The 25,490-nt window shown below is 53.7% G+C and overlaps 2 protein-coding genes and 1 long non-coding RNA gene across 54 annotated transcripts in view; 1 reads left to right on the top strand and 2 right to left on the bottom strand.

Annotated features, from left to right (window-relative positions):
• SACK1H (scaffolding CK1 anchoring protein H) overlaps positions 1-5,840 on the bottom strand; it is a 42,296-nt gene extending 36,456 nt beyond the window's left edge. For 7 of the 12 annotated variants that reach the window (XM_085574086.1, XM_085574087.1, XM_085574089.1 and 4 more), the window contains exons 1-2: positions 5,158-5,840; positions 4,179-4,362 (exon numbers count right to left, since the gene is read on the bottom strand). In XM_085574086.1, the coding sequence (XP_085430212.1) occupies positions 4,179-4,233 (55 nt within the window). In that variant the 5' untranslated portion in view covers positions 4,234-4,362; positions 5,158-5,840. Of the gene's footprint in view, positions 1-101; positions 449-1,651; positions 1,934-4,178; positions 4,363-5,157 lie in introns of those variants that run through there. The other 5 variants (XM_085574088.1, XM_085574099.1, XM_085574095.1 and 2 more) reach the window with 5 other exon arrangements.
• A 34-nt stretch (positions 5,841-5,874) lies between these two features.
• Positions 5,875-7,831, top strand: LOC110478062 (uncharacterized). Its single transcript, XR_002466696.3, has 2 exons — positions 5,875-6,496; positions 7,549-7,831. It is a non-coding gene; the product is annotated as an uncharacterized LOC110478062 (long non-coding RNA).
• The window catches only part of SCRIB (scribble planar cell polarity protein), a 101,686-nt gene continuing 83,993 nt past the window's right edge, over positions 7,798-25,490 (bottom strand). For 22 of the 41 annotated variants that reach the window (XM_031504127.3, XM_085574044.1, XM_085574038.1 and 19 more), the window contains 9 exons: positions 24,788-24,950; positions 23,350-23,439; positions 22,816-22,989; positions 18,938-19,102; positions 18,084-18,223; positions 17,582-17,619; positions 16,609-16,683; positions 14,947-14,998; positions 7,798-9,959 (listed from right to left, as the gene is read on the bottom strand). In XM_031504127.3, coding sequence (XP_031359987.3) covers positions 9,802-9,959; positions 14,947-14,998; positions 16,609-16,683; positions 17,582-17,619; positions 18,084-18,223; positions 18,938-19,102; positions 22,816-22,989; positions 23,350-23,439; positions 24,788-24,950 — 1,055 coding nt within the window. In that variant the 3' untranslated portion in view covers positions 7,798-9,801. Of the gene's footprint in view, positions 9,960-14,792; positions 14,827-14,946; positions 14,999-16,608; positions 16,684-17,581; positions 17,620-18,083; positions 18,224-18,937; positions 19,103-22,815; positions 22,990-23,349; positions 23,440-24,787; positions 24,951-25,490 lie in introns of all 41 variants that reach the window. The other 19 variants (XM_085574052.1, XM_085574053.1, XM_085574069.1 and 16 more) reach the window with 7 other exon arrangements.

Genomic DNA, 25,490 nt, shown 5'->3' with positions numbered 1-25,490 from the left:
CTCAGTCCTGTGCAGAGGAGCAGGGCAGGCCCTCCCCAGCCCTTGCCCTCCACCTCAGGCAGCCATACAGGTACCCCAGGAGGTACCTGCCCTTCTCCTACCTTACCAGGGAAGCCGGGCAGTGGTGGGTAGGTAGTGGGTCACTCTCTGGCTCAGGCGGCCATGCAGGTACCCACGAGGTCTCCACCCTTCTCTACCTTCCCAGGTGAGCTGGGGCAGGTGGTGGGTCACTGTCGGCTCACTTGGACGTGCCTGCAACCTGATTCACCTGGGAGCCGGGCGAGCGAGGCTCCACCCAGGGCAGAGCGGGGGTGAGTAAGAGAGAGAGAAAGGCAAACTCCGGAGAGCTATTCCCTCCCCAGGCGCGCAGGGAGCCAGAGATAAGGGCTGCGCATTCCTGAGCCGCCGGAGGCCTCTCCCTTCCGTCTGCCCCGAGCCTGTCAAACCAGCTCGGGACTGGCAGTGGGGCAGTGCCGTGACACAGACCCCAGCCCAGACCTCGGCCCCCAGCCCCGGCCAGGGCCCCTGCACGCTGGCCCCAGCCCGGCCGTGGCCCTGCGGCTCCCAGGAAGGGGGATTTGGGCTCCTCGGGCACTTTTCGTGCTCTGGGCCTGTGGGGGACACACGAGCAGCAGCTCCTGGGCAGTGGCAGCGTGGAACAGGAGGGATCGGTGGCAGCGCCCTCTCCCCTGCGGCGGCACCGCGCCCCGTGTCCCCAGGGGTGCCGTGGAAGGGGCTCTGGGGAGACAGCCGTAGCCTCCTGTCTGCCCCCATCACCGTCCCGCTCCCGCAGCCGGGGCCCCGCGGGCAGGGAAGGGTTAAGCGAGATTCCCCGCAGCCCCGGGCGTGGCAGCGCCTGTTCCACCTTTCAAGTCCCAGCTCGTCCCGCCTGGCCGCCGCCGCCGCGAGGGCCGGGCCGGGCCGGCAGTGACTCAGGCGGGGTGGGGGAGGCGCGGGGCTGAGGGGTCCCGGCCTGAGGGAGGGAGCGAGGGCCGGGCGCGGCTGGGCTGTCCGCAGGGTGGGGACAGGTTCGGGCTCCGCACGGAAAGGGCACTGAGGGGCTGCAGAAGGAACAGAGCTGGGGGAGGGTCTGGAGCACCGATGTGAGGGAGCTGGAGGGCTCAGCATGGAGAAAAGGGGGTCAGGAGGGACCTTCTCGCTCTCTACAACTCCGTAACAGGAGGGTAGAGCCAGGGTCTGCTCCGAGGTAGAGAATGACAGGATAAGAGGTCACGGCCTTAAGCTGCACCAAAAGAGGCTTAGGTGGGATATTTGGAAGATTCCTCCTGGAAAGGGCTGTCCAGCCCTGGCACAGCTGCCCAGTCCCCATCCCTGAGGAGACTGAACAGTGATGCAAATGTGGCACCTGGGGACATGGGCTAGTGCTGGTCCTGGGAGTGCTGGGGGAGCAGTTGGACTCTGTGATCATTGAATCATGGAACGGTTTGGGTTGAAGGGACCTTGCACCTCATCCAGTTCCACCTCCCTGCCATGGACACCTTCCACTGTCCCAGGTTGCTCCAGGCCCTGTCCAGCCTGGCCTTGGACACTGCCAGGGACGGGGCAGCCACAGCTCCTCTGGGCTCCCTGTGCCAGGGCCTCCCCACCCTCACAGGGAAGGATTTCTTCCCAACATCCCACCTAAACTCACCTCTGGCAGTGGGAAGCCATTCCCCTCTGTCCTGTCACTCCAGGCCCTTGTCTGAAGTCCAGATCTCTTGGAGCCCCTTCAGACACTGGGATCGAGGTAACGATTCATCAACTGACTGACTTCTCTTCTGTGAACAGAACACTTCTTCTCTCTGATGGAATGTAGTGTTGTCTTTGTTTACATCTTTGATATAATCCCTCTTCTGTCATCAGGAAACTGCAAAGGATCTGTTTTGAGGCCCCAGAAATGACGGCATTGCTGGTAGTGTTGTGGTTATGATATGGCTGTTTAAGGCAGGACCTATCAGACTGAACACTGGTGGCTGTATCAGCACCAGCCATCCTGCAGACCTTGGAACGGTGCCACTATGTACGTGGGGGCAATTCAGACCTTCGGCCAAAAAGATGAACTGCAGCTGAACCCCACTGGATACAAGGAAGCTACACCATCTATCTGGTATCTCAGATATAAACTCAGATTGGATAAGCAGTGCCCCTGGTTGGAAGCTGTGATTCATAATGAGCTGAACCAATCCTGACTGTAAGGAAAGCCAGTTTCAATATGAGTTTGGAGCTTTTCCCTGTATGACACTGAAATATGAATTGGTGAAACCCCTCAGAAAGTCAAGTTTAAACTCTTTCATTAGTTTTTCTACAAGGTTTCAGTGTGTGGCTTTACAAACCTTTTATCCTTAAATAATGTTGATTTGTAGTAAGAGTCTGGAATGACCTATAAAGGAACTTAACATCTTTGTGAACTTAGGCTTTTAGATTCTATCAGCCAGCAAGGGACCTAAGTTATTCCAAGATGTTATTACATGAGGAAAATCCCAGTGAAAACACACTGGCCTTCCCCAAGCTTGTGGTCAGATCTACCCTCTGCACCTGCACTTTTGTTTCAGCCTTTATCTCATACCAGTTTAATCTACTTCATTAAGTCTCATAACCAGTATTTGAATAAAGTACTTCTCAGTAATGTAAATACAATTATTACCTTTCAGTCGTCTCACTATTAAGAACAGAAAACATTTAAAACCTTTCCTTTTCTCTTTTTCCCACCACTTAAATGGTATTGGTAGACCTTTTCTGTTCCAGCTTTTCAGAACTGGCTTTCAAATCTGAATATCAAACAGGATGCTTTTACTTTTGGTTTCACTACTGTATACACAAATACATCACCAACATTTTATTGGAGTAGATTTGACTTCTCCTGAGCCAATTTCTTTTGTACTCCAGAGTGAATATTACCTGGAATTGCTGATTTTAAAGCTATTCCTAATGGAATAAAATGGCCTGCATCCTTCCACTTGGGAATTAATAATAAAGTTTTGCTGCTTTTCTATTCTGAATGTTGGTTGTATTTATTTTCTTGTATAATTTCCAATGTACTATTGGTTATTTTAGAAAATCTTCTTTCACTGTAAATGCAATGTACGTAAGTGGTGTTTGGTTTTCATGAATTACAATGTGTTTGCATTGTTACACCGGATTAGTGCAGTAATCCAAACTGGGTAATTACTGTTTGTCACCAGTGTCTCACCAGGCTCCCTCTGCCAATGGCCTTCTAACAAAGGACACTCATGTCCCAGATTGATGATGTCTGGATTAACGACATGGGGTAAAACAAAGCGTGTGGAATGACGTGAGACCTAATTTCAGACTGCGGTAGCTGCTTCCACCAGGACTGCAGCTCTCAGAGCCAGCAGAGCACGGCAGGGAGCACCCTGAGCAGGAGGGAGAACACCCTGAGCAGCTAAGAAAATGCCCTTAGCAGCTGGGAGAACACCCTGAGCAGCAGAGATAGCACCCTAAGGAGGTGGGAGACACCCTGAGCAGGGGGCAGCAGCTGGGAGAGCTCTGCTGCACTGCTCTCCCCAGGAATCAACACAACCCATGTGTGCCAGACAGGACCTGCTGGGGTAGTGCTCCAGCCCTCAGTCTTGGCAACAGCATGAACAGGAGCACTGCAAGGGGTCTCAGCACTTATTAAGAGAGGATTGCACAGGTTTGTGTCCTCAAGTACCACAGAATTCAGAACGTGTGGGGATATGGCACTCCAGCACATGGTTTAGTGGTGAACATGGTGGTGCTGGGCTGGTGCTTGGTCATAGTGCTCTTACAGGTCTATTGTGACCATAATGATTCTGTGATTCCATGATTTTAAAATTGAAATCATGGAAATTTGACCTTATTGGAGCTTGGCTTCTGGCAAGTTTAGATGGGATACTAGGAGGAAGTTCTGCCCTGTGAGGGTGGGCAGGCCCTGGCACAGGGTGCCCAGAGAAGCTGTGGCTGTCCCTGGATCCCTGGCAGTGCCCAAGGCCAGGCTATGGATAGGGGTGGAGCAGCCTGGGACAGTGGAAGGTGTCCCTGCCATGGCAGGGGGTGGGATGAGATGGGCTTTGAGGTCCCTTCCCACCCAAAACATCCCATGATTCTGTGATTACCACTCAGCCCCTGGCTCCATCCACCAGTGAGACAGTGGCCCGCTGTGATCACTGACAGAATGTGAGGAACAGACACATTACCTGCCCCAAAGGCACCACAAGCACAGACAAGGTAATCTGGAGAGCAGGAACTCATTCCAGAGCCGCTTCTCTAGCAGTGCAGATCCATGGCCTCTTTGATAATGGAGAAGGTGGTGAATCTTCCCCTTGACTCCACATGGGTGACTCATCCCAGCTGCCCCTCTGGGTTTGATCTGCTCAGGCTCTGCATGTGTACATATCAGATTATCTGGGTTAAGTGCAGTTTTGCTTTTGCCCTTTATCTGTCTGCTCTGAAGCTGTTTAACATGATCTGTCTGTTTTTATGCCAGCTCAGTTTCAGCAGTCCCAGGTACTGACTGGCACTGAGCTGGTTTTTTCTGCAGTGACCGCAGGCTTGGTCACTCATCTCACATGTCCCTAATGCAATTCCCACCCCTGCTGTGCTGACAGAATTTGAAAAGTCTCTTCAGTGGTTCCACAAGTCATCCCTCTCTAGTTCTTCACAGTGACTTTTTTGATGTGGAGAAATCCCACATTATTCTAACAAGCAGATCCAACATCTGCATGGAACTCTGGGAGTGAAAGCAGGAATGTGGTCTTGCAGTTTCACTGTTAGAAGTTGTTTGCTTTTTTAAAAAAAACTGCCTCCAATTAAAGAAGATGATGGGGAATAATCTGGGAAGAATCAGTGTTGCATTTATACAACAGGAAGTCCCAGGTGTTTGGGTACCAGGGCAGGAAGTTGTTGTGAGGGTTTGCTGTTCTGTTCTTTGCCAGTGCTCAGCTCTGATGCCTGTCCTTTTCTTCTGGGGATCATCCAGGAAGAGTTCTTGACCTAAGGACAGCCCCTGGGATCAGGTCACCTGGCCTTAACCACAACCTGCCTGGAGGGTCCCTCATGCAGACAGGGGGATTCAGAACATCAAGTATGACCTGAGTAAGAGAAAAACCAGACCTACGTGGCTGGATCAGTCCCCACTCCCCCTCAGAAACAAAGATATCCAGAGCCAGAGCTCACCCTCTATCTTCAGTGGTCACAGGAGACACATTTTAATTCCTAGTCCAGACTGGTCGCAGCCTGAACCTTCCGAGGGGACGAGGTGCAGACACCGATCTCTGTGCTCACCAGGGACAGGACCCGAGGGAATGGCTATGTTGGGTCAGGGGAGGGTTAGGTTGGATTCTAGAAAAAGAAGTCACCCAGAGGGTGACTGAGCACTGGGAGGGGCTGCCCAGAGCAGCAGTCACAGCACCCAGAGGTGTTTGGAGAGCACTCCTGGGACATGGTGGGACCCTGGGGATGGCCCTGGGCAGGGCCAGGGGCTGGGCTCGATGGTGCCTTTTGGCTCCCTTCAGCTCAGCCTCCTGTGTCTCCGTCATTGACTCACACTGCTGCCGCAGCGGGCACAAACAGCTCGGCAGTGGGCACCGCGTCTGCTCTGCCCTCCCTGAGGAGAACAACCTCACGGCACAGCGGCTCCTGATCAGATGTTGGTTTAAGGTTTTTAAATAAACGCGGATTCACCACAACTGCGGGTCGATGTTTTCTGCAGGCAGAGAACTGCACCTTTTCACAGGCGGTGAGCAGCACGGGCCCTGAGCTGCTCCCGGAGCCGTTTCACTGCCCCGCTCCAGCATACTCTGCCCGGCTCCGCTCGGCCTGGGCCCGGCAGCGCCGCCGCGGCACGAGCGCGTCAGCGGGGAGCGTCAGCGAGGAGTGTCAGCGCGCAGCGTCACGTGATGGCGTCATCGGGAGCGTCAGAGCGCAGCGTCACGTGACGGCGTCACCGGGCAGCGCCGCCGCCGCTGCTCTGGGTCCCGGTCCGGCCAATCCCCGCCGGTGCCGCCGCTGCTCTGGATCCCGGTCCGGCCAATCCCCGCTAGTGCCGCTGCTCTGTGCCCCTCTGCCGGCCCGGCTCGGCGGCAGATACGCGGCCGCCGTTGTTGGGCACAAGCGCCCCGTGTCGCCGGTCCCTCTGTGCCCTCCGGGGGCTGCGGCTCAGCCACCGGCACGGCGGGCGCACACGGGGGCGGGATGCACCGGGACAGGAGGAGCCGAGCAGGGAGGTGGCCGTGCCCAGGGCCCGGAGGTGGCAGCGGGGGCTGTGACGTGGGAGGTCCCGCAGGGCTGCGGCTCTGGGCTCTTCTGGTGCTGCATCGCTGATGGTGACTGAAAGCACAGAACCATCAAGAACTCCGCGCAGCAGGACCGAAGTGGCACTGAAGTGCGACCACAGCCCCATCTCCGGCAGCTGTTGGTCTCCAGAAGCAGCTGGAGGCCAGTGGGCAAGGCTGGAGATCAGCATTTCCCAGGCTCCGGTTATCCCGGGTGTTCACGCGCCAGAGCTGACAAACAGGTGAATTTGTTGGGGTTTGCAGCTTCCAGGACAGCCCCTCCTGTCCGTGGGCAGACAGGAGCAGAATCCCACAGTTATTCCAGACACCTGTTTGCTGTTCTGTATGCAGCGAAATGCAGGGAAGGGCCAACAAAGCCATCCCTTAGCTCACAGACCAACAGCAGACAGCACTGATTCCTGGAACCAAGAGAATTTGCATTGGCAGGATTAGAGGGGTAGGCAGTGCAGGTTCACAGCTGGAGTTGTGTCCAGATGTGACATTTCCTGCCCTCCATTTCCCAGAGCCCAGCTGTGAATTGCTGCTGCTGCTCAAGGCCGTCAGCTGCAAGAGTTTCTTGCAAACCTTGCAGCCCAGCCACCTGTGCTCTGCTTTTTGCCTGTGCCACCTTGAAGATCATTCTCCCTATATATTTAACTGGGTTATTTCTGTTCCTCTTTATATAAAAATAATAGAATCATAGCATGGCTGGGCTTGGAAGGGGTCTTAAAAGACCATATAGTTCCAAACCTATATGAATAATGCCCAAGTAAATATCCCTAAATAAACAATTCCCATTGATGATGTTTCTATGTTTCCTTTCGTCTGAAGGGTTAAACTACTTCCCATTACCTATTCAGGGTTCAGTTGTGGGGGACAAATTAAACACACAAAGAGAGGAACCTGGCAGTAAAACTGGCCCATCAAACAGCACAGGGCCGAGGACAGAGCCTGTGTGATGCTGTTCAGTCCTGAACCCTCCCCGACCAAGGGCCAAGCTGCTCCTCAGGTGCCACGGCCACAGCCAAGGCCCCTGTTCAGCTGTACCTGTCACACAGGTGGAGCAATAAGGCTGAGGTCTGGCCTCAGGAAAAGGAAATCCACCCTCTTCTGAGACTGCTGCTCCTTCCCTGGGGGTGGCACAGCATGGTATCCATCCTCTGAACCAGACTCAGGAAAACCTGACTGAGCTACAGGAAATAGGGCTGGTTTTTACCAATCAAATTACTTTAAAAAGCTTTAATAATATAAATGAAATAGCGTTGAAGCTTTTTTTTTTTTTTTTTAAACACAGCCAAATAAAGAAAGCCAAGAGACTGAAGATCTTGCTGGTATCACTGTGTTTCATATTGGGTTTTTCTTCCCATCCCTGACTACGGATATTCTCAGCTGGCAGTAATTGGGGTGTGCATTAATTCGTGCTCCCAAAAGCAGGAACACCAGGAGCATCTTTGCTGGATCATGCAGTGAATAACAACCACCAGCAAAGCGTTGATACTGAAACTGCCGACTTGACACAGGGCAAACCACTGTGACTAAAGGCTCTAAAACGTAAAGTAAACTTTATTATCCTTGAACCACAAAATAGATTTCTTTGGTTGTACAAATTTCACTAGTTACAGTCTTGATGCGCTAATTTTCCCTCAGAGTCTCTTGGGAGAGAACAGGAGAGAATCCAGAGCCTGGCACCAGGTACCGCACAGGGAAAGGAGAGAAGAATCACAAGTTAGTCACCAAAACCCAGCCAGGATTGTTTCCAAAACTGCTTTTGTTAAAAAGCAAATGCTAAAATCAGATTTAAAAAGGAAAAGCTCAAATTGCTGATGATGGAGGCAGCTGCAGCTGCAGCATGAGATTATCAGAGTTCCCCTTCACAAGTCTGTAAAATTGAAACATAGTCAGTTAAAATGATCCGCTGGATTTTGGCATGAAAGGAGAGGCTCAACTAAGAAACTGCACCCAAAAAACTGCATCCAACTCTTTCCTTCAGCAAATGTACAAGCAGATGTGCCTGTCAGTGCCCAGCCACTGTGAGGCTTAAGGTCCAACCCTGATCTTACTGGGAAGTCAGAGAGCACCAATGAACAGGGAATGGGACTGTGTCGAGCTCGGACCTTCCTCACGGTGAGAGGCAGTGATAAAAAAAACCAAAAAGAAAGGGGTTGTTTCCCCTCACTAGTGGCAGCAGAGGCTGATGGCAGAGTTGGGAGCAGCAGCTGTGACTTCCACATCTGCAGAGCTCACAATTCAGAACCTGCTCACAGCCCTTGTTCCACATGTGGAAACCAAGGCTCACACCCCCACTCGATATTTATCATTTTCCTTTTTCCCTCTTGTGTGGGCAAACATGCATTTTCCCTGTCCTCCACGGGAAGGGGCCTGAAGCCAATGAGCTGGCAAAGTGGAACTGTGTGGTTATTGCAAGGCACAGGCCAGCCCCATCCTGCTCCTGGTGCTCCCTGCCAGCCCACACCACACCAGGCACCCCGTGACATCCCACTCAACCCTACAGCCAGCATGGACACTGTGGACTCCCCACCAGCACCTCCATGTGTAGGATCCTCTAACTCCCAATGTGACCCCATCAACTCCACATTCTACCCATCCCCAGTTCCTGAACTCTACCCACTAAGGTACCTACTGTCACACCTCCCACCTCTGCCACCATGTCCTGCTCCTACTGCTGTCACACACCCCTGACACCCCTGCTCTGGCTGTCAGCTCTGTCCCAGTCCTGCCCCAGCTGACCAGTTCAGCCCCAGTGCCACAGAAGACTCCTCCACTTGTGTGCTCTGGAGTGGCTCCTGCCGTGGTGACAAAGGGGGATGTGCCCATCCAGGGTGGGAGCTGTCCCAGGACAGAACAAAGCCCCAGCAGGAGCAGTGTCCCATCAGGACAAAGGCAGATGGCAGAGACCTGGCTCTGTTTTCCTTGAACACAGAGTACCAGTGGCAGAGGGAGGCACTTTGCTGGAATTCTGGTGGGTTTTTTCCTTTTTTTTTTTCCCCCCTTCTTTTTGCCTCCAAGCTTCCCATTCCCAAACACTCCCAAGGGGAAGTGAGGTGACAGTGCAGGAGGTGGGAGAGGATGCTTTTTGGCAAAAGACTGGAAATTAAATAGGAGTAAAGGCAGGCTGGACCTTCCTCCCGATTCCCAACAGAGGAGAAGCTCCTTTTAACTACAAAACTCAAGTTGAGGCAGTAACAGCTGGAGCCCAGTACACTCTCACACTCCTACATTCTCCCTGTCCTACTCTTCCCCACACACAATATTTACAGGCTAAAAAGCTGCCCACTGTCCTGGCCACCCTTCCTCTCCATCTGCCAGCAGTCAGTCCAGTGTTGTCCCAGTTTTGGGATGTGCCCCAGTGCGCTGTTGAGTGAGGAACGAGGGTGGTTCACAGCCCCAGAGGAGTCAGTTGGCCACAGGGCTCATGGGGAGCTCGGTCCCAGCCAGAGTCTGTAGGCAGGGGGGCAGCCTGCTGCTGTCCCCAGAGCTCCCGAAGGGCTGTGCCAGGCCAGTCCATTGCCCAGGTGTGGCGGGTCACCTATGTGGGGACAGCGGTCTCCAGGCTTCGCCGGCTGTGCCGGAGCTTCCGCTTGCTGCTGTACAGGGCCATGTCCTCCAGGGCTGAGGGAGCTGCTGCTGATGGATCCCCTGTTCCCAGTGTGTCCTCCTCTGGCTGCCCGTCCTGCTCCCGGTGAACTGCAACGACAAGAGGTGCTGGATCTGAAGACAAAGCCCTGGGTTAAGTCAGGGAAGACCCTGAGAAGAAATCCTTCCCTGTGAAGGATGAGGCACAGGCTGCCCAGAGGAGCTGTGGCTTGCAGCAACCCGGCCGGATGGAAGGTGTTCCTGCTCAGGGCATGGGTGGGACTGGGTGGTCTGAAAAGACCCTTCCCAACCCAACCATGCCGTGATTCTGGCAGCATGCAGCTGGCACAGTTAATGCAGACGTCAAGGCTATCATAGAATGACAGAATGGTTTGTGTAGGAAAGAACCTTAAAGCTCATCCCATACCACACCCTTCCACAGGCAGGGACAACTTCCACTATCCCAGATTGCTCTAAGCCCTGTCTAACCTGGCCTGGAACACTTTCAAGGAGTGTTCCAGGGTATTCCCAGGTGCTGGATTTGGGACAGCACTGGTCTCAATCACTCACAGTAACCTCCTGCCCAGAACCTCCTGGTGGCCTGCAGCTCATGAAGGGATCAGTGGGTACTGAGAAGGAAGAGCCATGTGTGAGAAGATTCCTGCCTGTAACAGCCATCGTTCACTGAATGGGACTGAAGTGCCAAGCTGTATGGAACAGCAAGTGTCCTGAAATGCTTCTGCTCTCCAGAGCAGGGATCCACCCTGACCCGGGTCTGCAGGGGTCCTTTGGTCACAGAGGGGAAGGAGAGTCTTTGGTCACTGGCCCAGCTGGCCAGGAGGGCTTTGAACTTAGGGGCACCACAGAGACATGGTGGGAGAGCTGCTGTGCCTCAGGTGTTGGAATGGGAGGATCCAGACCCTTAATGAAGGATTGGGGCAAGGAGGTGAGGGTCACCCCTGTGTCAGGCCCAGCTGGATGCAGGGAGCTGCACCTGAGAGCTCTGAGGAGCTGACCAGAGCTCACAGGACTGCAGAGACAGGTGACATTCCTGACCAGGGACAGGTGACATCCTGAGGGGATGAGGTCTCCACAGACAGATGGGAGCAGCCTCACATTCACAAGCCTTGGTCCTTGGGGCTGGTGGGGGGGGGAAATTCAACCACCCCAGTATCTGTAGGAAGGCAGTCCATGAGCTTCAAGTGCAAATGGGTTCCTGGGAAGTCCCTCTGAAACCTTTGGATGCAGAAGAGACCCTCAAGCAGAGAAATCCATGAAGGTCTGTCAGCCGAAAGGCTCAGTCTGCTGAGCTGTGCCAGTGTCCCACCCTCTCCTACACTGCAGGCCTCTGGCAGGGGGAAGCCATTCCTCCTTGTCCTGTCACTCCAGGCCCAGGTGAAAAGTTCCTCCCAGCTCTCCTAGAGCCCCTTTAGGCTCCCCAGAGCTTCTCTTCTGTAGGCTGAACACTCCCAGCCTGGGCAGCCCCTTCAGAGAAGGCTGGGGTTTGGCAGCAGGTGGCTGATCCTCAGACAAGACACCCAGGTAAAAAAGCAACACAAGGGCACATGAAGATAAAAACCCAGCCTGGGTGGGTGGGGGAGATCCCCTGGCTCAGAGAGAAGCCAGTCCTTTTAGACCCTCTAGGCCAAAGAACCCCCAAACATGCAGGTTTAGCGAACCCCATGCAGCACACTAGGCTTTAAAAACTTGGGCTTTAAAAACATTTGGGTTGTGCCCTGGGAAAAGCTCTGCTGAAAACAGGAGGGGCAGGAAGGGGCTGTGTCACCCCATAGGAAAAGGGCAGGAAGGGGCTGTGTTACATGAGAAAAGGGCAGGAAGGAGCTGTGTTACCCAGTAGGAAAAGGGCAGGAAGGGGCTGTGTTACCCTGCAAGACAAGGGCAGGAAGGAGCTGTTACCCAGTAGGAAAAGGGCAGGAAAGAACTGTGTTACCCCACAGGAAAGGACAGGAGGTGCTGCCACAGGACCCAGCAGCCAGGACTTGTACCTGGGTCAGTATCTTGCAAATGAGGAGGAGTGAGGAAGGCTGTATCAGAAGAGGCTTCTGATGCCACCAAGCTGTAGCAGGGAGTCAAATGAAGCTCAATTATAACAAAGTGGCTCATGAGCCATACAGCTGAGGGGCAAAATGACATGGAAGGGCAATTTACTGCAGATAGGAATAGATTCAAGAAAGAAAGAACTCTAAAATCAAAGCCTCTGTCTCAGAAAGTGCAAACCCACTGATTGCTGCAGCCTGGAGTAATTCTGGAAGGAACTACTTTGTGCATTTCTTCTTTTGTGTCCTTTTCTGGCACTCTCAGTGGCTCCCATCACACCCCAGCTCAGCCAGAACCTTGTGCTGATTCACTAAGTTCATTTTTACACTACTGGATGACATTTAAGCTCAATAAAAGGAATAGAATCCTGATTGCATAAAATAAATGCCCCATCCTTGAATGAGATGATGGCTCTGTAAGCACTGGCAGAGATCTCTGTGTGCACTGGCAGCTTCCCAGCAATGCCATTTCAATTCGAGGTTTAGGTACTAAAAAAGGTGGGAGGGAGAACAAAATTCAGAATATTCACAATTCACAAACTGCAGGCAGTCCTGGTCCCCTCCTCCACCTTAGACACTGATGAAATAAAAAAGGTCCAGACAAGTGTGGGAATTATTCCCACTAAGAGAAACCAGGATTTGCCAGCCTGGAAAGAAGGGAAGTGCTACTTCGTTGGCTGATGTGGCTGGCACAAACAGACCAGTGAGACAGAGTCACTCACTGCACCCCAGAAGGCCCAAGGGAGTTATCAAGAAACAATCAGAGCAGATAAAATGACTCATTGTGGAACCTGAGATCACAACACTCCATGGAAGATTAAAAAAATCTGGGCAGTTTTACAGAGGCATATTCCATTGCTGATGCAGACACAACACCTGGTTCAAGACATGCCCACACAATAGGTGAGCCCAGAAAATTGTGAGTATTCATCTATACAGGCTCATTTTCCCTGTTTCTTATGGTCTCACCCTAAGAACCAACTTCCAGCCAGACAAGATCCTGGTGTATCATGAAGCAGTACAGCCTCACTCACATCTCCCATTCTGAGAGAAAACAGAACTACAGGAAGAAAGCACAGGCACTGCCACTGGTGTGAACCCAGAGATTCCAGTGGTGTGAGATGCTGGCATTTTGGTGGGAAAGAATCCATGAAATACAAGTCTGGAGAAGAACAGAATGGATCTTCAGAGCAGAGATGTGGCTGAAGAGGCTGAACAGGGATAAATTAAAGCCACAGGAGGGCAGAAAGAACATGTTTGGCTCCAGAGCTGCAGAGTTCATTACCCAACAGCTCATTACCAACCAGGGGAAGGATGGGGAAGCACCCTTCCTGTGGCAGCTGCTGCCAACAGCAGAGCCCAGGTGAGCAAGGGGCACAGGGAAAAAGCAGCTCCTCACATTCCATAAGCAGGTTTCCAGTAACGGGAGCAGCACACGGTCATCAGGGGAGTTTCTGGAACCTGAGGGTTACAGGACTGGGAAGCAAAGTTTCCAGGTGATCTGGAAGAGTCATGCCACAACAAAGGGAAATTTTCTTAGTTCCACCCTGAAAATGCTGCTCTGCAGTTCAGTAACTCCACAGCCTCATGGAAACTTTGGAATAAAGGTTTTTAAATCCATTTAAGAGATGATGACCATGAAGTCAGATCAGAGAATGGAAGAACTGTTTCTGCATGGGCAAAAGGACAAGGGTGTGCTGGGAGGAGTGAGATGCCAACACTTTCCTGCAGTTGGATTTCCTCTGAGTTCCTGATGTAATGGTTTGCTAGCACAAAGTTTCAGAATTGCTATGAGTCAAAAAGCCATAATTCCATGATCCAGGACAATTCTGATTATGCTGGCTGGAATGCTGCACTGCCTGGGAGAGTGAGATGGGATGGGGGGGCTCTGGAAAAGCCAGGAGAGCTTGGTCCCATGCCAGGAGAGCTGACTGCATCCTCACCTCCATCCTTTCCAGATGATCTGGGACAAGCCTGCTTCTTGTTTGTGTGCCTCACACACACCCCAGGTGATTTAAGCATTGCTTAAGGACTGAGGGCCGGGTCTCTCGATGAGCAGCACTCTTTTCTTTCTGGCTTTCATCCCATTTGAGGGCCCAACAGAGCAGAGACAAGCAACAGTGAGCTCTGGATGCCCTAAGCAGCAGCTGCTATTCCCCAGACCTTCCCTGACCTCTCAGGTCCCTGCATTGCCTGAACAAACAACCTCAAGAGAATAACCCAGAGCTTAGAGGATGACTCTGAGGGATGAAGAACAGATCCTGTTTGCAGGAAAGTAAGTTTGTGTAGAGTCCTGCAGCAGAACCTCCTTCTGGAAACAGCTCAGCCCTGGGTCAGCTGTCTGGGACACAGCCTGGACTCAGAGGAATTTGTCAAGCTAAAAGGAACTGTTTTTTTTTTTTTTAAGTAAAGGGGTGAAACATGCAAAAAGGGTAGAAGCAAACCAGCACCAACTGTTAGAGGCAGCAGGAGGCCGCACAGCAGGCAGGCTCTGCCCAGCTCTGTGGTGCTGCTGCAGCCCCTGGACCCAGCTGGGTGAGTCTCAGCTGTCTGGGACAGGTGGGGACAGGTAGACAGCCCAGCTGACAGCCCACAGAGCCAGCTGCACACCTTTAACTCTTGCTGACTGAGATGGCCATGAGCCACGAGTGTACCTTGCATGAATTTACCTGAATAATTCCCCGTTCCAGGAAAAGGGGCATGGGGCAGCCCCTGCATGATGGACATTGTGCACCTGCAGCAGGTGACAGAGGTCAACACTTCTTTGCCACATCCTACTGCCACTCTATCAGGACACAAAACTGGAGAAAACCAGGCATGCTCGTAACACAGCACACTGGGAAAATTAGTCATCACTGAAAATGATGCAAATATACAAATATCATACCCAAAATGAACGCAGTGAGTGCGGAGCTGTCATTCTAGAACAGACAAAACATGGCATTGCTTCAGGCAACAGAAGGTGAGGGTCTGAGGGTGGTCCCAAGGCAAGAAGAACCCTCCAGAACAGAGCAGGGAGGGAGCAGTCATCCAGGGCTCACCTGAGTTACTCCGGTCATCGATGTGTCTGAGGTCATCAGCTGCATCAGGGGACTGCAAGAGAAATGTGAATGGTTACACCTGTAACACCTGTGCCCAGGGACTCCAACATGCACCTGCCCACAGACCACAGAGGGACACTGCCACAGAGGGGACACTGTCCAGAGGGACACTGCCTAGAGGGGACATGGCCAGAGTGGGGACAGGGCCACAGAGACTCCAGCTGGAATCCCTCGTGCCTGGCCCAAGAACCCACTGCCTGGCCTGTGTGCAGGAAGGAGAGGAAGAAACACAAAAGGCACAAAGTGCAGAGAGTGAAGAAAAAAGCTTTAAGCTGAAAGAGGGGAGATTTGTGTTGGATATGTGAGAGAAGTCTTTCCCTGTGGGTGGGCAGGCCATAGCACAAGTGCCCAGAGCAGCTGTGGCTGCCTCTGGATCCCTGTCAGTGCCCAAGGCCAGACTGGATGGGGCTGGGAGTAGCCTGGGATAGGGGAAGGAGTCCTTGCCCATGCCACAGGGTGGAATGGGATGGGATCTAAGGTCCCTCCAAAACTAAACCATCCCAGGGTTCTGTGAACTATTGCACCCAGAGAGGCTCACAGACAGTGCCTGAGGATTTGGAGGTGCAGCCTTCTCAGCTGTCTGCAGACCCAGTGCTGCACCCAGGGAAATGTGGGGGGTCTGGAGCTGCCACAGGGCTCAAGCAGCCAATCCCCCACCTCACCTGGGACAGAACTGGAGAGGGGCACATCCCAAAGAAAGGCACTCCAGGAAAATGAGGAATGACTTCCAGGAGCAGAGCAATACCACAAGGGACAGGTGCCAGTGGAGAACAGACACCAAATAAAGCAAAACTGCCTGAGAATCCTCACAGCCACACTGTCTGGAGTGGCACACCTTTGTGTCCCCACAGTGAAGCCCAGTGTGGCAGTGCTTGCTGGCTCTCCACACACAGAATCTGTTTCATGGTCTGCATAAAAAACTAAAAAACCTACCTCAAACCGTTCAGGCACAGGGTATCTGCTCAATTCAGCTGTCACAAATGCCATCAGGGACTGAGTGACCTGGGCAGTTACAGCTCCCAGCCCTACCAGATTGGTTCCAGGGGCCCCCAGAACAGGGGCCAGGCTCACCTCCAGAGCTGACAATCCATGACTAAAAGAGCTTAAACCAGCCCATTTGAGGAAGGAGAAGCACCTCACCATGGCTGTCACTCTCAGAACCAGGTGTTGACTCCACAGCTCACTGCCAGCAGAACTACAGCTTGAGAACAGGCTCCCAGCAGCTCCTCAGGCAGGACACCCAGCACAGCCCAGCTGGAAGTTCACATCTGCTCCCATTTGGCATTTGCTAGCCATCATGTCTGTAACTTTTTCTTCCATTTTAGTTCTCATCTTTCACTTAAAAATATTTCAGGAACCATTCTAAAGATGCAGATGTTTTCTATCTGCAAATCTTTTGTCATTCATTTTAAAACCATCTGGGCCAACTTTTTCCCAATTCCTCTTGGCTGAAGCCTCCAACAAGCCCTCAGTTTTCAGCAAGACTGGTATCACTGCCCCGCACAGACCTCTGCAGAGGGCTTCCCCAAATCCCTCAGCCTCAGCGCCTCCACCAGACCAAGCCCTGAGCTATCCAGAGGTGGCTCAGCATGCAGTTTATACCTGGATTTCGTAAACAGGTTTGGAGGAAGGAATAGCAGCAAATTCCCGGTAGTCAAACTTCTTTTCAGACATTGACTAGAAGGGACAGCAGAAGGGAAGAAACAGAGAAGAGAGAGTGAGGGAGAAGAAGGGCTGGAGAGGCAGCAGCAAGCTGAGCAATCCAAGCAGAGATCCCAGCAGAAGCAGAGGGACATCCTCAGGAGAGGCAGGAGTGCCTGGACAGAGCCTGGGACGTGGGGCATCCCTGGACACTGCCTTTGGAGCTATCCTGGTGGCAGGACAGGGGTTTGGAGGCACAGAGGAAACACCACATGCTCCAGTGAAATGCTAGTACACACCAAGTCAGCTAGGAAAGCTGGTTTTGGGGGGGAAGTTCATGGCAAGACTTCTGACAGCCAGAGCAGAGTCAGAATTTCAATCCAGGGCTGTGTTGTGGGGTGACCTGGCAGGACAAGGCTCCTTCTCTGCTGCTGCTCCCCCCTGCTTTCCCTGGTTTGTCTCACCAGTCCTTAGAGTGTTGTGCCACAATGGCCCACAGCATTTACTCTGGACTAGGAAAAGGAAAATGCTGATTGAAGCTGAAGGGCTGCCTTGAGCTCTTGAGGAGACACAGGGCCAAAGTCCCTGAAGTGAAAGGCTTTTAGAACCAGGAAAAGGCCTCCTGAACCTGGGGAAAGGCTTCCTGAACCTGGTGGAAAACTTTCTGAACAAGGAGGTGAAGAACCATGGAAACGATGACATCATAAAATAGGGAACAGAAAGCAGATGTCCCCTGGGAGCTGCAATAAAGGGGGGTACCTCTGGCCAGGAGTTTGGCCAAGTTCCATCCACTGACCCCTCATATTTCTGTGCACCACACAGCCAGGCTGGCTGCAAGGACTGAGTGGGGACCCACAGCTCCCAGCACAGCTGAGAAACCAGGGAATCCCAGGATTTAGGGAAGGTGACAAAAGCAAGCAGGAGAACATCATACCAGTCTTCCAGGGGAAGTGACGTTCCTGGGGCTGCAATCTGTAGGAGGTGACAGAAGAGCAGAGTTAGTGGCAGGCTGGCTGTGTGACAGTCACCCCCAGCCAGCTTCTTCCTCAGCAGCATGTCAGGGTGGTGACACCATGCCGAGGGCAGGCCCTACCTTCTGCCCTCCCAACAAACACCTCTTCACTGCTTTTTCAGAAAATCAGGATGTGGCTGTGCTCCCACCCTGTTCCCTGGAACCTCAGCGCTGCCCCAGGTGCTGTCAAATGTCCTGCAGCTGAGGCCCATCCCTGTGCTGTCCCCATGTGTCCCCAAGGACCTTCCATCTGGGTGGAAGGAGGGAATTGCTCTCCAGAGCTGTGCTGTGAGCGGGCTGAGCTGCAGGAGCCCTGCCTGTGTCCCTGCAGGCAGCAGCAGCTGCTCAATACCTTCCAGCTGGGTGGAAGGAGGGAATTGCTCCCCACAGCCCTGCCTGTGTTCCTGCAGCAGCTGCCCTGTACCTTCCAGCGGCGTCGGCGACGGCGTCGGTGCAGGTGAGGGGGACTCTGCCAGCTGCTCCAGCGTGCTGCGCTTCTTCCCCTCCTTGGACTTGGCAATGACCATCTGGGCTTTGAGAGCGTCCTGCTCCAGGGATTTCATCCTGCCTCAGGAATGGGGTGGGGAGGAGACGCCATCAGTGCTGGTGAGGGGACGGGTGCCACCTGTGTGTGGCAGGGCAGGGACGGAGCCCGTGGGCTGAGCACGGGGAGGGTGGAACAAAGCCCTGAGGGTCCCCGAGGCAGGCAGGAGGACAGTTGGGCTGGCTGCCATCCCAAAACACATACGGGACCACATGTGTCAAACACACAGAGCCCAAAGCTATGGATCAACACACTGAGAAGCTGCGGGCAGCCCCAGAGTGCCACACAACAGGACGGTGACCCCAACTGGGGACAAAACTGCAAGGATCACACGAGCAGGATAGGTTCTTGGGGGCTTTATTCTTCTCTGTGCTCCGTGTGCTGCACCTGAACCCTCCTCAGCCATCAGGAGATCATGGAAGGCCAGGCTGGATGGGGCCCTGAACACCCTGGTCTGGTGGAAAGTGTCCCTGCCCATGGCAAGGGGTGGAACTGGGGGATCTTTAAGGTACCTTCCAACCCCACTGGGATTCTGTGGCAGAGCTGTGAAAAAGTGGGTCCAGCCCTCAGAGAGGTCTGTTCCTTTCTTCCATCAGACAGCCCCAGCATCCCCCCCTTGTTCTCATGGCAGTGGACACCAGGGACCACTCCCATGTCCTCCTGCCCCAGGAGGCCCTGGTGGGGCACAGGGACCCAGACAGGAGCATGCAGCCATGGGGAGGGGCAGTGCACACCTGGATTGGCCTCCTGACCCAGGGATTCTCGAGGTGTGGCTCTGCACTGGGCTAGCCATGTGAGCTGGCCTGGCCCCGGGAGCAGAAGCCCACTGCCGGGACTGGTACAGCCTCCTGGCCAGGTCCTGCTCGTACTGTTTAACACTGTCTTCAAGAGCTGAGGATCTGAGGAGTAGCAGCAGGAGGAGGACGAGAAGGAGGAGGAGGGAGAGGAAGAGATGATGGTGATGAACATTGCAGCAGACAAGAACAGGAAAAGAAAGAAACAGATACAGGAACATATCCTGGGGAGGGGAAATATGGGTCTGACACAGAGGCAGCCTGGGTTACTCTGGTCCCAGACCTTATCCCACCCAACCCTGGCCACTGCTGAGGCAGCAGGAACCCCTGGGGGCAGGAACCCCTGGGAGCAGTTCCTGTGCCCAGGAACAGCCTCCATCAGTCCCCATATCCAGGGCTGCCTTCCTGTGTGCTGGGGAGGGACCAGGAACAGCTCCAGCCTCAGGGGAAAGGCTGTGGGTGGTCAGAGAGTGTGTGAGTGTGGGTCAGACTGAGGGTGTGGGCACACGTGGGACAGCCTCTCAGGTACACTGACCACATGTTCCACACACCTCAGCTGGACCATGGGAACACAGTGGCCAAGCACAGGACACACATTTTGTTCTGGGACACTGAAGTGAGTGTGTCCCTAAACCAGGGTGTGTGGGGGAGGAAAACTGCCAAAATGCTCATGGGCCCAGCTGGGCACCTGGCCCAGGGTGTAAACCCAGCCTCTGAACCTCCCTCTTCCCATGGGACACGGGCCTTGAGGGACAGGCCACAGGGAAAGGCCTCTCACTGCCAGAGGGAGGGTTAGATGGGATATCCAGAAAAAATCCTGTGAGGGTGATGAGGCCCTGGCACAGGGTGCCCAGGGAAGCTCTGGCTGCCCCTGGATCCCTGGCAGTGTCCAAGGCCAGGCTGCACAGGGCTTGGAGCCAGCCTGGGATAGGGGAAGGTGTCCCTGCCATGGCAGGAGGTGGAACCAGATGAGCCCTAAGGTCCCTTCCACCCCAAACTGCTCCATGATTCCATGACTGTGTGTAACGTGGCTGTCTGTGTCTGCACAGAGCACAGGGTGCTGGGGGAAGGGGGCATCACACATCCTGACAGGGCACTGATGGTACAGGGAGAACAAGGAAAGCCCAAGAAGTTGCAAACTGAGGGGTCACGAGTGAGCACAGAGCAGAGAACTGGAAAGAAGCAGAAGACAGGAGATTAGAAAGGGAGGAACAAACCCAGTGGCACTTGGAGAGAACATGGGTTGGTGGGGCTGAGCCTCCTGAGTGGGGCAGTGCAGAACTTGCCCTGCAGCACCGAGGCCTCTGGGACAGGACCTGACCACATCACTGTGCCCATCCTAGAGCCGGGAAGAGGGGTTCTGAGAGCACTGGATCCTCCTGGAGATCTGCAGCAGCAGGGAATAGTCCCTGCTTGGCTCACAGAAAGGAGCATTGCAGTGACTGATCCCTGCCCAAAGCACCAGCCAGGCCTTTATCCAGGAGCTGCACAGAAAGCTGGGCCTTGGCTCTGGAAGCAAAGTGGAGCTGAAGCCCTGGTCTGCCAAAATCAGAGGGGATGGATCTGACAGCTCAGGCAGCTTCTCCTTGACAGTCACTACCTCCTCAGGAAGGCTCTTCTTTTGCTAGCCTCATTTTCCATGGACAAAACCCACTTAAAAGAGTGAAGGTTTGAGAGATCTCTCTTCTGCCCACAGTGGACAAACCCCTGGTGCTCCACACTCACTAACCCTCCTGAAGTGTCATGTGAAACTTTTACTGTGCCCTGAGCAGCTCCAGCCAAGTCCCAGCTGCCCCAAGACCATGGGCAGATAAACAGCAACATTACAGGAGCAAATCACATCATCACAGCACCTAAAAGCATCCTGTCCCCTCCCAGCATTTTCAGGTTTATCTGCTGGCAACACCAAGCTCCTGGAAGAGCAGAGTCCCCAGAATGGAGCTGCACACCTGGGAAAGCAGCACAGACTCTGCATGGGCAACATCCTGTTTGTCCTTCTGACACCCACCTTAAACAAAGCTTCTATCACAGCATTCCGTGTTCACATTCAGGTTGGGCACGAACCAGAGCTGACAGATCTCAGAGCCCTCCCCAGCAAGTGAGAATGATGGGGAAGTGGAGGCAGGAGGGAGGGAGACCTGGCATGTCTCACTGGGAAGGGGTGGCAGATGGGGCAGGGATGCGCAAGGATGTGGATTTCCAGGAGAGGCCTGACAGGAGGCCTGAGGACCAAGGGTAAGTATGTGCAGATGTGTGACACTGTGGTGCTTGCACAGTGCCACACTGATGGCTGCTCTTGGCACAATTTCACTGACAGCTTTTCCTCAGACAGAGATGTGATTCCAGCCCTCTCCAAGCACCTGCAGCACAGGGAGCTTGGTGGTCCTCTCCAGCCTCATAAGGAAGGATATGGCAGAGCAAGGCAGTCCCTAAAGAGGCTCCAAGACAGGTGGAAGGAGACTTTGGACAAAGACCTGGAGTGCCAGGACAAGGGTGAATGGCTTCCCAGTACCAGAGGGCAGGGGAATCTCAGAAAATTCTGCCCTGGGAGGCCCTGGCACAGGGTGCCCAGAGAAGCTGTGGCTGCCCCTGGACCCCTGGATGTGTCAAAGGCCAGGTTGGGCAGGGCTTGGAGCAGCCTGGGATAGTGGAAGGTGTCCCTGCCCGTGGAAGGGGTGGGATGGATGGCCTTGATGGTTTCTCTCCCCTGAACCACCCTGGGATTCTGTGAAAACCAATCTCAGAGAAAATTCTCAAAGCCCCAGAACATCCATCTCTCACTGAGGATCTGCTTTGCAGCTCTCCACTCTCAGAGCTTCCCAAGAGCAACAGCCCTATGATCACCTATGTCAAGCACAAACACTGGAACTGCTCCCACTGATCCCTCCAGTCTTTTCCAAAACCCTGTCCTCTCCAGGCCTCATCCAAACCCCAAAAGAGACAGCTCAGACTGTCCTTTGAATGTCTCCTACAGGAATATCAGGAGAAGAAAAACTATCAATAGGAGCAGCCTAATTTTTGGAAGGAATTCTATGATGAAGTAAACATCTGAACTAGCTTCAAGTCTTAAATTCTGAATTAGGAAGTTCTCTTTCTTCCAGAACAACTTTTAGTCACTCTTCCATGGCTGATAGAACAGCTCATGTGGGTAAGAATGGGAATGGCCAGATCCTGCCAGTGTCTTGGCTGCAGCAGGATTTCCAGCCCAGCAATACTGGAACTGTGAAATTCCATTGTTCCTTTTGGACATGTGACCTTGCAGTTTCAGTTACACCATTTCAGAAGGGTTACAAATAGGGTGGGAATGGGGTGCTGAGGGAAGGACACAGCTACCACAACACTCAGTTGGGCTCGTGTTCATGGTGAGCTCCCCGTGTCCAGGGCTGAGCAGGCACTGGGGGAATGTGGAACCCTGCCCCTGCCCTGTGCTGACAGAGGGGACAGGCTCAGGCAGACCAGTGCTTGGCACTGCTTGGACAGATCCTGCACAGCCTCCCTCAACATCTGCCCTTGAGAGGGTCCCCTATTCCCTGGTTTTACTCCCTTTGGGTTCCAGCCATGCAGGAGCTGCCTGGCTGTGTGACAGGATCCTCCATTCCCTGGTTTTGGGTCCCAGCTGTGCAGGAGCTGCCCTGCTCTGTTACAGGATCCCCGTTCCCTGGTTTTACTCCTTTGCTCTGTGACAGGATCCCTGCTCCCTGGTTTTACTCCTTTGCTGTATGACAGGATCCCTGTTCCCTGGTTTTACTCCCTTTGACTCCCAGCCGAGCAGGACCACCCTGCTCTGTCCCACAAGGGGCAGTGCCGCTCTGGCTCACCGTGCTGCCCTCCACATGGCGCGTTTCTCGGCCTCCAGGGCCCGGCGTTCTGCCGGGGACAGCTCCTTGTCCTGCCCGCCCAGCAGCTCGGGGCTCTGCATCCGCAGCCGCTCCTGGTGCCGCCGCTCGGCCTTGGCTGTGCGCACGGGAGCGCCGGGGTCCGCCGGGCTCAGCCTGCCGAGAGAAGGTGACAGGGAGGCTGTGGGGCCTCCAGAGCTCACCTGCCAGGCAGTGGCAGCTCTGCTCCCCTGCCCGGTGCTGCTGGCACAGGCTGCTGTGGACAAGGAAGGACACAGGAAAGCTCCTTGTAGGGAGTTTTTGGCTCAACGGGGCTTGGACTATCCTTGGAGCAACCCCCAAAGTGCAGGGGGTTGAAACCAGAGGGTCCTGAAGGTCCCTCCAACCCAACCCATCTGGGTTCTATGAAGTTGGTTCTGGTGAGTTCCCTTTCCCTCCCCCAAATCCTTCCTTTGCAGCCCCTGGCTGCTGAAAAGGGAGGGACTCTCCAGCCCCTGCCCCAGCTGCCCCACTCACCCCGACATGGAGTTGGTTCTGTGCTCAGGCTTGATCCCCTCCTCCAGGGAATTCCTCTGTGAGCTGTTGTTCTCACTGAGCTCCAAGGGCCTGGAGAAAAACCCCTGTGAGCTGCAGCACCACAGGCTGCACACCCAGCAAAGGGTGGCACAGGTCCACCCTCAGAAGGCAACAACTGCCCCAGGGTCAAGTCACAGCCCACCGTGACCACTACTCTGAACACTCCTGAACATCCACACAAATATCAGCTCATTTCCTGCAGCTGGAGGTCAGCCAGCCACTAACATGCACACACACACAAGTTTTTCCTCAGTTTTTCTAATAAAAATATTTGTTGGGCTTTCTTTTACTCTGCATCTTACCCTTCAGTGCCAGGAACCAGGACCTCGCACTTGGCTTTGTTAGATGTGCCACAAAAGGATTTCAAATAGAGGAGCCCAAGAAAGATTCACTTTGGAAACACTTGTCACCTGATTCTTTAACAGATTAATTTGATTATTAAAAGTTCTTCCACAAGATGGGCTATGGAGCTGCTCTGAAGACTGGAACCTTGCTGGGAGAGCTGGGGCTGTTCAGTTTATAGTGACACTCAGCTCTGATTTTTACTGCTGAAGTTTATTTTAATTAAATTTCAGTTTCTCCTACAGCATGAGAAAGATTATTTCAAGACACACAACTTCAGTCTTTTCCACTGCCTCCCCTGAATTCAAGCATAAATAATAAGCAACTGAAAGTCATCTGATGGATCCAGCCCTCCTGCTCTTCAGCATCCCATGTTTCAGGATGAGAAAAGGAGGGACCTGTGGGACTTCCCAGAGAACCAGGGAGCTGGGTATGACTGCTTTCTTCCTTGGAGCTGCCTCAGCTCTGGAGGGGCAGGGGAAGTCTCAGGGCATTGTTATGAGAGAAGCTCCTCCACTGAGACTGGGCAGAAACAACAGAAAGAAATGAGATTGCATGTGCCAGGGTGTGTTTTGCCACTGCGGCTGAAAAGTGTGGAGAGGAGACTGTCCCAAAGACTTCAAAGGCAGGTAAGGACAGCTTCAGCTTTACTCCAGTGCATTCCAGATTTACCTGGAGCCTTTGAGAACCCTTTTCTCATTCCTCTGTTCTATGCCAAAGAATTAGAAAAAAAACATCATGGTAACCTGGAGGCCAAGTCCCAGAGAACTGGGAAACAAAGGCCTAAAAAACCACTAAACCTGTTTTAGCATCACTTTATCATTCAGCTTATCTGGAAGCATCTGTCTCTAAAAATCAACCTCTCTCTAACACCTGGGGCACAACCAAAGGAGCTGCTCCCTGAAAAGAGTGAGGTGCAGAACTTGGCCTTTTCTCTGCTGGGGAAGAAATCTCGCCCAGCCATCTCCCCTGAGAACTCCTGGGACAGCTCTGGCCTGTGGGTGAACAGGGCTGCCTGCCCAGGGTGCTGTCTTACCGAGCTGCTGGAGACAGGCTGCTCCTTCCATTCAGCCTCTCCACCTTGTACTCCACGCCCTCGATGATGACGCTGGACTGCATGGCCTCAGGCACCTGCCTCTCCTCATCCTCCTCAGCTTCCTCCTCCAGCAGAAGGGCTCGCTGCTGCTGCAGCTTGCGGGCTGCCAGGGAGACAGGAGCCAGCTGAGACTACTGGCTGGATCGCAGGTGGGACCTCTGGGCAGGTCCTGACAGTGAAACCCCCAGGATGGGATCTCTGGGCAGGTCCTGACACTGAACCCCCCAGATGGGACCTCTGGGCAGGTCCTTATGCTTCTCATCCCTGCAAGTCTGGGCTAGTTTCAGTCTAGTCCCTCTCCATGAAAACCCCTGTTCCTCCACACTTCCACCAGTGCTTCAGATAAAACCAACTCTGCATCGTTTCCTCAGTCCCTCCTTCCTCATCCATCAGACTTCCATCCCTGGACACCCAGTGTGCAGATTTCCAGTAGATTTCCCAGTGTCCTCATGCCCAAACTGGAAATTGGGCACAGTCTCTCTTGCCCTTTTCCCAGAGGGAAGAACCCTGAGAGTCTATCTCCCCAGTGGGCTCCTGAAGGAGCCAAGGCCTGGGTGCTGCTGTTGTGCCCCACATGTGGTAGTAGCCCTGGGGACAGTTCTGCTGCTGAACACACAGGGACAGAGGAGACAGGAGCAGGCAG

This window comes from Lonchura striata, chromosome 2 (genome assembly GCF_050655825.1).
Source record: "Lonchura striata isolate lonStrDom1 chromosome 2, ASM5065582v1, whole genome shotgun sequence".
NCBI classification, from domain to species: domain Eukaryota; kingdom Metazoa; phylum Chordata; class Aves; order Passeriformes; family Estrildidae; genus Lonchura; species Lonchura striata.
Note: the sequence above shows the minus strand (reverse complement) of the source record. Positions and strands in the feature narration are given on the sequence as shown.